This window comes from Telopea speciosissima, chromosome 5 (genome assembly GCF_018873765.1).
Source record: "Telopea speciosissima isolate NSW1024214 ecotype Mountain lineage chromosome 5, Tspe_v1, whole genome shotgun sequence".
In the NCBI taxonomy this organism is placed as follows: domain Eukaryota; kingdom Viridiplantae; phylum Streptophyta; class Magnoliopsida; order Proteales; family Proteaceae; genus Telopea; species Telopea speciosissima.
Window position 1 is genome coordinate 48,226,700 of NC_057920.1, and position 11,195 is coordinate 48,237,894.

The following is an 11,195-nucleotide window of genomic DNA, read 5'->3' on the forward strand; positions in this document are numbered from 1 at the left end:
ATCCATGTGGCCAACCCCATTTAGTTGGGATGATGCTATGTTGTTGTTGTTGTTGTAGGGAAGGAGGGGCTGGGATGGTATTTTCCCCTTTTTATTTTTGTTTTGATTTCTTGACTTCTATATGAGCATTATCCATTTTTTGGTTAACCTTTGCAGTGGGAAGGCAAAGAAATCTGCTCGGAATGCGCATACTGGCCAGACACGCCGTAGAGCTAAACGGGGCCATCCTGACAAGTAGAGTACCGTGGGTATTGGGATGTAGATTCTTTATTGCATGTCAAATTCAAGGTACATTTATTGTCTTCTTCATTTAAAACAGCTATTAGTTTTATGGCTTCAAACAACTTTCATGTGGTTGTTATTATAGTATTTCTTTAGTTTTGTTTCATGTACAATATTTTGAACATAATATCAATAGGTGAATCCTTTCTTAGGAATGTTGACACGACTTTAATGTAGTTGAAAGGATAACAGAATGTGTTCTTGTGATGTATGTGATTATCATTTCTCGAGTATTTATGCTGGCATGAAATTGAACCAGCAATTATTTTGTTAACTGCTGTTATCTCTGCTGATTATGAAGAAAATGAATGAATAAATGAAAGAAAAAGAGTTCTATTACCTAGATTGGAAATTTCTTTGGTAGTCATGTTGGTTTTCTTTCTTATGTCCTCTCTCCTCCTCTCCATATATATATGCATTATAAGTTGGACCTTGTAGTTGTTAGTTCTCTATTCATTGTTTACCTAATCATTTCTTTTCTTCAAATTGACCATTTAAGCAAGAAAACGTTGAAATCATTAGTGACTTTTTATATAGAAGTGTAAAAACAACATATGTTTATTACTCATCCTATTTCTCTTTTTTTTTTTTTTTTTTTTTCCGGGGGGGTATTCTATCTTTTCTACTCTTCCTCAACATCAGCTTAGTTGCAGAAAGAGCATAGCTTCCATAGTGGTGAAAAACTTCCAATTCCATCAAACCTTGAGGGCTGCTTGATAAAAAACTCTGGAGGATACGTGATATTTGACTTGTATGATGTAGGAAAAATATGCGAGTTAATGAGAGGAAAAGACGAGGGGAAGAGTGGAAAATTTTGTTCTCTTTGATATTGCTCTTGATAACAGTCCACATATAATCTGCCTTTTGAGATTTGTTGTAGACTTTAAATTCTTCTGACTTATTTTTTACACACAGGATACATTAGTGAAGTTTTATTTTTTATTATTTATCAACAGAGTTTTAATATTGGTTAGTTTTAATTCTCGTCAAATTGGCAAGACCACCCAATCCCCACTTTTTCCCCTGCAATAATTGGATTTGGTTTTCGTTGTGATGCTGAAAAATAGTACTTGGACAAAATTTTCACTATGCGACGAAACCAAAAATATGTATGTTTGAAGCTGTCAGTTTCATCTTCATGATTCGGCTCCATTTTTCCATAAAAAAAAAAAAAAAATAGATGTAAAATTTTTAATGTTGGGAAGTATTGCATTGCAATGTTTTTTTTTTTTATGGAAACAAACCCTAGAAAACTTTGCAACAAGTAAAATTTGTCGTGGAAAATTTTCCAAGTAAATTTTATACGGAAACAAACAGAGCCGTGAAGGGAAAACTGCATGTTGTTTTCTTACTAGTTGATTAAAAACAGGAGAAGGGGGAAAACTGAAATATTTTTATTTTATGAGAAAAGAAAACTAAAATAGTTGTTTGAAGTTAATCAAGGTATTATGGAGATTTTTAATCCGGGTGCCATTATTTGGCATTTGGCATTTGGCAGTACATTGGTTTGTTCGTTTGAAGAGAACCCCCATATTTATCATAGTCAAATTTTAGGTCAAAATTAGGTGAAGTTATTTAGACTCAAATTTAAAGTTCTATTTAAGTAAAGAAAATGTCATACAATGAATATATAGAGAAAAAATCTTATCTTTTGTAAAGTCATTTCTCTACACATTGGAAGTTAAAAATCCCAATGAGATCTAGTAAAGTTCTTACTCACTAGAATTGACCCCATGTACTCCATTATGGCAAATAGTTATAGATTACATTTCATTAGGCATAGTGAGTAGTGACATTTATTTCAGCTTACTTTTTCCCTAACCAAGTTGCGGTGTCGCGGTGTCGCAATGTACGTGGCTGTGAAAGGAAACCCTCCTTCAGTGGATTGGGTTTTGCTATTTATGCCCATAGATATATTGGATCGGTTGGCTAGAAGTAGATATTTTTGAAGATCTGCTAGAAAGAAGTAGATATTGAGTTTAGTTAGTCTAACACTATCGTTCTCAGCCTTGGTGGGTGAACCAAGTGGTGAAAAATCCATCGAAGTGGTCACTCACTCAAGTTCATCAAAGGCTCTTTTCTTGTCTTTCCAGTCAAGAAAAATGTTAGTCCAAGTCATTTTAGCGTAGAATAATTTGGTGCTGGGCACTTTGGTGATTAATCCTGAAAAAGTTTTAGACAAGAAGCGTGTAGAAGATGAGTAGACAGTGGTATTACCAATTTTTATTCTTCCATCATTAAATTTGATGGTCCATCTCAAGCAGTATTTCTCTTGTTTTCACGATCGTTCACTCTAAACTTGACTTTTCTGTGGCTATTTTCATTCTCATTTTTGCCATGTGCAAAGCTGAGGTTGCTCTGGGATTTTATAGTTGGATAGTAGACAGTGGGACCTGCCTATTTCTTCAGTTTCCAAACTCTTCACAACATAGTTGATTTCTCCAAACAAGTCTTCTTTTAGACTATCATGTGATGAAATTGGATTGGATTAGACTAAAAATCAACACATGACCACATGGTGGCATAGATAAAAGATCCAAAATATTGGAACAATAGAAGAAAAATCTGACATGTCACAACAAATTCTTTTAAAATAAGAATGTTTTCTTGGGTCTATAAACCTGCCTTTTATTTCCAACTTACATGCCACAAAGGGCCCTTAAAAGCGTGCAAGTTTTTCTTCACCATGGGGGAAGAAAATCTAGCCATTGGATGTCACTATTTCTTCTTTCCCCTACTATTATACGATGTCCAAAATACCCCTGGCATTGTTCCAAAGTTCTCGGCTAACTATCAGAACCCATGGATTAAGAGATTCTCTCTTTAAGGTGGGTGAAGGGAAATTTGGTCCTACAAGAATATAATGATTATAAGTGAAAGTTTTCCTTTGTCTATTGGGGAGGAAGAATCACTTCAACCATTTTTTTAGGATTCGTCATATCAAAATCATTAAATCTAGGCCATTAAAATATGAGCCATACCTTCATCTAAACATAAAATATATCGCATCTACAAAAATATACATACAAAATTAGAGTTTACTTTCCTCTTGCTGGCGATCTCCTCATCCTTGAAACAGATGCTAGCAATGAACATTGGGGCTGTGTGTTAAAAGCACGCCCTCTTAAAAATCCTCCCTGATGAGCAAATTTGCGGATACAACTCTGGCAAATTCACCCCCGCTCAAATTAATTATCTTATTTATGAAAAGAAAATCCTAGCCATTGTTAATGCAATCCAACGGTTTCGGATTTACCTCTGCCGAGAAGTTCCTTATTAAATGCGGACAACCAAGTTGTACGCGATTTTTAAAGACTAAAACTAAGGAAACCAACTCCCGACGGATTAATTGGGCCAATACTATTCATCAATATCAATATGAAATTGTCCATATAAAAGTATCGACAATTTTCTTTGATTATCTTAGCAGGCCATGAATCCTCGTCGCCCTCCGACAAAGGTAAAGGAAAAGCCCATGCGACACCACATCGCAAGAGCAAAAAGGCCACACCACCTTACTCCTGCCCCCATGGAGGTATTCTCATTCGAGAACCCCAGGATAGCGGACGGCACTCCTACCCAATGGTTCCTGGCTATGCAATTCTCGCCACAACAATGAGTTCACCCCTTCTCCTTACCAACCTTTTAGTTCCTATTTCTTCCCGAAAATAGTCAAAATCGGAAGTCAGGATCCCTACTATTTATGGAACATGACCGCCACCTACTACTCGCAGTAGTACAACAACTACCACGGCAATTGCTCCATCTTCTTTTGGGTCGGTGACAACCACGATCGATTTCTTTCATCATGATGGTGTACCTACCAAGTGGTACCATCGATTAACACTTTGTGGAAGACGCGAGTTTTCGGACAGAAAAAATCATTTCGGACCGCTCTTATCGCCTTCTCAAAATCCCTTGGAGCTTTTTACACAAAACAGCTCACCCTTCAAAATGTTGTGCTTGACTCAATTAAACAAATTGATTGGGACGATGTCACTTCCCCGAGAAGGTACACGACTTTCTTGAGGTTGTAGCTGTATTGAAGACCATTTAAAAGATGCTCTCTTTCATAAAATATACAAAATCTGTTTATTTTTAAAAGCTAAAGAAATCCTTCCCCGTGAAATTTTTCGGTGATACAACATCATTGTGAGGAAGAACAATACCCAGTAGCTACAAAAGTTTTTTTTGGAATTCCTAAAAATATTATGAGAATTGCTCACCATCAACAGTCCGCCTCATCTTTTACCTCGGACATGAACCCTTGGAGTATTCTTTGCTCGTTGAATGGGGACTCGTTGGGCAACTAGTCTTTTCTAGTGGATGCACCTCCGTCCTCGACCAATTACCCATGATGATCGGAATAATGGTCGCCCATTCCGTGGCAAATTGGAGATTCTCCGGTGGACTCGAATTCACCATCTTCAACACTTTAGGTGGCGTCAATGAGAACGCTTCTTCCGGCCCTATCAATCTGGCATCTTGACTGCTGCCTGTTACACAATTAGAGCCCTCCTTGTTACAGATAATGTTGACAAAGCACAATAGAAGTCATTGACAAAATTTTAATTCTAGTACATACATATTTGAGAAGGATTGAGCGTACAACCCTTTTGAAATTGAACATTTATGGGAACCTAGAAATTAGAAATGCATTTGAGCTTGTTGTCAGGGAAGAAAGGTAAAATGTTGCCAAAGAAAACAAAACTGTAGCCAGAGAGGGAGATTTATGCTGGAGGGGAATATTATTGCCGAAGATCTTATTCTTTCGAGTAACCCAAGATTTTGGTCTTCTGAAAAACATGGATTTATCATATAGTACAGTTCATCTCTCTTCTTATCCCTAATCCTCTCTCTTTCTCTCTCTTTTTCTCCTTCCTCCTCCCTCCCCTACTCCACTCTCTATGATAAAAATTGCATCACAAGCTTGCACTATGAACTCATAAGTTGAACATGCTTATGTGTGAGGAATGCGCTCCAAACATAAGCCGTGAGAAGTAAAATCTAAAATTAGTGGAAATGCAATAAGCCAAATTTTTTTATTCTATATACAAAAAAAAGTGAATGAAATGAAATAAAATCATATTGTATTAAATAAAAAAAATTCAGGCAAAATCATAGTTTATCTACTAAGTGTCCTGGAATGAAAAACTACATTTTTACTATATGTATAGAAAAACAATTTTCAGATGCAATAAATAATTTTTAATATAAGAACCTATTTTTCAAACAAATTTTTTAGTATTTAAGCAAATGTAATTTTGCTCCCTAGAGCATGTGCTAGAAAGGGCTCAAATGGAGCGCATGGAATGTAATTGTGGCATAACCCCCAATGCCAAAATTTCTGAATAGGTTATGGCCGGGAAGGAATGAAATATTCAGTCTCCCAGTCTAACACAATGGTTCAATGCAATAGAGACATGTCGAGATAAGTAGTGAGTCAAAACCAATATATGCAAAAACATTGAGATATGCGAAATATTAGCATATGTAATTCATTACATTACATAATAACTAAGTGCAACAATGCACCACCATTATCATGTATTGGTCACCATTACACGGGATAAAAGTACCCATTGTGTTGCATTAAGAAACTTCTCGGGGGGTTCTCTGAGAGTGGGGACTTGCACAGAATATCAAACAGGCAAGGGAGGTGAGTGCCGGCGGGGAACTCTCCGATGCCTAAGTTAGGTCTCTTTAGCAAACAGATGAAACAGTTTAGAGTTTCAAGAGTTTGATCCCCTTCTGTGGGATGTTACCTTCCCATTTATAGGGCTTGATCCCTTTGGGATGTGGTGTCAATGTAGAGGTCCTGATGTGACCAATGAAGGAGTCCTATTGTGAGGAGGCATAGTGTTTCTCTGTTTATGATATGGAGAGTTCTGTATGGAGAGTTCTTTATTGGGGTGAGGTCCCCTATATGCATAAGAGCTCTTCCATGGCGGGCATGCTCATAAATGCGATGGAGAGTTGGGGTGTGGTTTCCCTCGCTGGAGAGTGGTTTCTTCCACTGGATTACTGCTTTTTGGTGACCGTTGATGTGCTTAGGCCTCCTATAATACGGCTGCCCCTAGTGAGAGGTGATGTTTTAGGTCGCATAGAGTAGGCGCTGATAGGTTGATTGACCTGATGGGTATGCCAGCTTCCACTTGCTTCCATGAGGGGACTTTTGGATCCTTTTAGTCATGGGTCTCCGGGCGAATAGTTCTTACCCTACAAATCCTTTATGGGCCTTTGAGCGGATAGTTCTTACCCGACAGATCCCATCGGCTATCCTTGTTGGTGCCACCTGTCGTGGAGTAATTGGGTGGCTTTTATATGGTATAGCATAAAGCCCCCAACTCCAACAAATTTCTTTGTGGGGTGTGTTGGAGTAGAACAGTCCTTGACATGCCTTCGTCGATCTCGTGCCTTACTATTCTATAGTATGTACTAGCCCCAGGTTCTCTTCCGGACCTGCTTGAGATTTGGGTGTTCCCCTGTAGAGTGGTCTTGAGCTGTACATCCCCTTGTGGCGCTTTCTAGTCCTTGGGTTGATTTGGATAGTGTAGATTGTAACTACCTCGTAATAGGAAGCATAATTGTTACGTCACTTAAAGCAGGAGTGGTAGATCTTATTCCCTATCTTTGCTTTTGCAATTATCCAGATGTTGAATCTTTAAGGAGGCCTGACGCTTCACATGGAGTCACAGTCCTCTTTAGCGAATCCTTATCAATGCCTTTTTTTGGGAAAATATGGCCATTCATGGCATTCGAGGCGTCGTTCTCAGAGGTCTTCAATGGAAAATTATCATGTTTTATCTGGGCATTTATTCTTTCTGTAGTCTTCTCAGGTGCTGGTCTTGTTCTTCTATTTGGGCCGTCACATGCTCTTTCCATCTCAGCCGTTCTTTTTCCTTTGTAAGGATGGCCCCTTCGTCGCCAAGCTTTATATCCTAGTGTCTTCTTATTTTTGTAGACACTATGAGGTTTGCTTCTTCTTCATGTTGCTATGTCTGTTGTTATAACTTGGGACTTCTTGCTTTGATGTGGCACCGTCTGAGACATCTGCTTGCCTAGGGCAAGGCATTGTGTTACAAACCCATGTTTGCCTATCCTTTTTCTGAGGGTTGTGCCTTCGTGACTTTTCTTTTGGACTTTACCCTACGATGGCGTGACAAATCCCGGCTTTATCTTCCGATGGCGCCTCGAGTGGCAATGATGTAGATCAGCAAGATTTGTCCCCTCTCAAGAGCCTCAAGGAGTTGCTTGTGGCTCGATTTTTGGGAGGGGGAAGGTTGTGCGCCCTGGGAATTGCTTCCCGCTTCTCTAACTCCTTATCTTTTTGGAGGTGGTTCTTGGGCGCAAGATTGAGTCAATGAACAACTGATCTCACTGTAGTTCTTCAGAACTTGGTGGTCAGTTTAGGCCTTCAGAGGTTTTGTTTAAGATTTCTTCTCAGGACTGCACTGGCAATGGTGGTTCGACATCCCTTATCCATACTGAGGTTTGGACATTCCATATGTTGATCTACTATGAGAGTTTGTGAGAATCTTCCCAGTGCCAAAGATTTGGAGGACCTTAACCGTTTCCCTAGTGCTTGAAACCTTCACTTGTTGGAGATTTTAGAGATCAAAAGCCTCCCCTCGTGTTGGTGATTTCGAAGTTCGATCAAATGTTTGAAGAATTCTTTAATTCCTTGGCTCCTCTGTAACATTGTATGGCCTTCAGACAAAGAAAATCTTTATAATGTTGTACGGCCTTGAGTCTCTTTGTAATTATCATTGCCATTTGGCGTAATAAAAATCTCCTTTCATTATATGGCTTCTTTGTTGGTGATGCTTGTTTTGTTTTGTTGCCTTACTACTTCCTGCCCTCGGTTGGGACTATCTTCAGTTTTCTTCTAAAGCTTCTTCTTTCTTTTTGGACTTTCCATGCTCGCCTTTAGGTTTATTGCTTCCTGAACATGATGTTGTGACCTGCAAGGTGTTAGATTCTTCTAACTCTGACCTGCAAAGTGTTAGATTCTTCTAACTCTTAATCACACCTCTATCCCCCCCAGTCCCAATCGAGGGTTGGGGTTGCAGAAGGCGAGCACGGAAGTCTTTATGCCTTGGATTCCCAATGCTTGGCTGGCATCGGATTTCTTCAAAATCTTACCCCCTCCACTCTTGGCCGAGTGGAAGGGATGCCTTGGACATCCAACGCTTGGCTGAGCATCGGCCTTCTTCAAAATCTTACCCCCTCCACTCTCGGCCTAGCAGAAGGGATGCCTTGGACATCCAGCGCTTGGCTGATCGTTGGCCTTCTTCAAAATCTAACCCCCTCTACTCTCGACCGAGCGGGAGGGATCCCTTGGACATCCAACACTTGGCTGAGCGTCGTCCTCCTTCAAAATCTTACCCTCGAGGCTCTCGGCCGAGCGAAAGAGATGCCTTGGACATACCACACTTGGCTGAGCGTTGGCCTTCTTCAAAATCTTACCCCCTCCACTCTCGAGCGGAAAGAGATGCTCTTGAACATCCAACGCTGGCTGAGCGTTGTTTAAGCGTTGGCCTTCTTCAAAATCTTACCTCCTCCACTTTAGGCCTAGCGGAAGGGATGCCTTAGACATCCAACACTTGGTTGAGCATTGGCCTTCATCAAAATGTTACCCCTCCACTCTTGGCCGAGTGGAAGGGATGCCTTGGACATCCAATGCTTGGATGATTGTTGGCCTTCTTCAAGATCTTTCCCCCTCCACTCTCGGCCAAGCGAAAGGGATGCCTTAGGCATCCAACGCTTGGTTGAGCATTGGCCTTCTTCAAAATCTTACCCTCTCCACACTCGGTTGAGAGGAAGGGATGCCTTTGACATCCAACGCTTGGCTGAGTGTTGGCCTTCTCAAAATCTTACCCTCTCCACTATCAACCGAGTGGAAGGGGTGCCTTGGTCATCCAATGCTTGGCTGAGCATTGGCTTTCTTTGAAATCTTATCACCTCTTATTCTGTTCGCGGCATTTTGTCTCCTAAAATCTTCATCATTACCTAATGCGTAATGCATCGGGCTTGGTTTGGGAGGGATGTGTACCTATCACTTTGCTTGTTGCCTAGTGTGATGTGCCTTTTATGGATTGTCAAATGGTCTAATGCCACATCTGCCCCTTTGTCGCAGACAATCAAGGGAGATCCCAAGATTGCCACTTACGTGCTTGTGCCTTTTCAATTTTTGTTGCACTTTTTGAGGAGCATTAAATATCCCTCGATGAGTGGCTTAGGATTTTGCTTAAACCCTTTTTTCTTCTATTTTCGCTCTTCTAGGTTTTTTTTTTTGTCTTCAGACTACAAACATTATTCTACTTGATCAAGTGTTGATAGTTTGGTTTTTGCCATACACCCTTCTTCTTTCAAGTGCGCTTCTACTAGTAAGGCTTTCTCCCCTTTGATTTGCTTCTTTATTTTTCCCTTTGTCTTCATCATTCAAGCCTGATGTCTTTTAGTAAGGGTAAATCCTCTCTCTGGGAGAGGACCGATATGCAGAATGCTTCCCCCGCATCACGGCAAGTGCGTCCACTGGGAAGAGTTTCAATTGCCGGTCCTTCCCATGAGGGGTCTTCTTCTCGTAGTATTAGTGATGTCACACCCCAACCCTCACCCTAGGGTTTTGGTATGACTAGGATGCTTCCCAACATCCAAAACCGCCTCTAGGATCACAGACGCTGTGGCTTACCTCACAGTCACACGATCAAGAATCATAAACAACGTCATAGTAGCGAAAGAGTTTTTGAAATAAAGCGACATGTTCTCATAAAGAGAAACTAAAGTGATAATAAATACATAAGGTGGATTATCCTTGAATTTAAAAGTTAATACAACATAAGTCGTTTCATAAGTACATAGAAAGAAAGGAAAACATACATCAAGAAAATACAATATCAAAAATAACAAGAAGTAAAAGAAGCATCTGTTGGATAACCTAGAGGGGGGGTGAATAGGTTATCACTAGTGAATTTATGTTCTTTTTAAATTTTTAAAGAAATTAAATAAGATAGAGAAAAGAGAGTGTGCAAATAGAGGACACAAAGAATTTATAGTGGTTCGGCTAAACTTAGCCTACGTCCACTCCTCTCAACCTTGAGAGAATTCACTAGTTTCTTCCTTTCAGTACAGTAGGTGGGAAGAACACCTTTACAATCTTTTTACACGGGATAAGAGGATCCTTTAAGGATAAGAGAATCCGAAATCTTTTAAGGATAAGAAGATCCTTGCAATGCCTAAGTACAGTCTAGACCAATGGAAACAATGCTTTGTAAACTTAAAAACATAAACTAAATACAAAAAGAAATAAGGTAGAAATACTTAAGCAAGGAGTGTGATGTGTACTCCTTGCAAGTGCCAAATGATACGAATGTATGCTTGCACAAAGCAGACCTTCTTTTAGAATTAATTCCTTGAATGAACTTGGGAAGGTCCTTTAAAGCTTTGAAGTCAACTCTTGATCGATGCGGACAAGACTTTAATTATGAAAGCAATTATTACTTTTCACTTTTCTCAAAAGTAGGATTTTGGACTGTAATGGATAGGTGAAAAGGACTAACAAGTTCTCTATTTATAGGCTCATTAATGGCCTAAAGAACATGTGAAAAATGTGTTCTAACGGATCTATTTTTCACCAATTCGGTCGACCTGAAGATTGATCCGGTAGACCGGATCCTAGCCGTTGGAGAATATAGCCGTTAAAAACTAGCCGTTGGAGGCAAACAGGGCATCTGATCGATGTTTTGGTCGACTGGATCATCTATGGGAACGTACCCGAGCAGCTACTACTAGATCCGGTCGATCCATACACTGAGATTTGGTCGACCGGATCATCAGACCGGATCACAGTCAGGACTTGATTCTGACTTTTTGACTGATGGGTTCGGTCCGGGACTTTTTCCAACCAATTT

General features: G+C 39.9%; 1 protein-coding gene across 5 annotated transcripts in view; it reads left to right on the plus strand.

Annotated features, from left to right (window-relative positions):
• Window positions 1-1,216, plus strand: part of LOC122661839 — a 58,991-nt gene extending 57,775 nt beyond the window's left edge. Inside the window, exons 14-15 of one of the 5 annotated variants that reach the window (XR_006332926.1) lie at window positions 157-299; window positions 930-1,216. Coding sequence is in view for 2 of the 5 variants with exons in the window: in XM_043857350.1 (XP_043713285.1) it covers window positions 154-238 (85 nt within the window). In the remaining 3 variants the exon portion in view is untranslated. Of the gene's footprint in view, window positions 1-153; window positions 557-886 lie in introns of those variants that run through there. The other 4 variants (XR_006332927.1, XR_006332925.1, XM_043857349.1 and 1 more) reach the window with 4 other exon arrangements.
• Window positions 1,217-11,195: the final 9,979 nt, after the last annotated feature.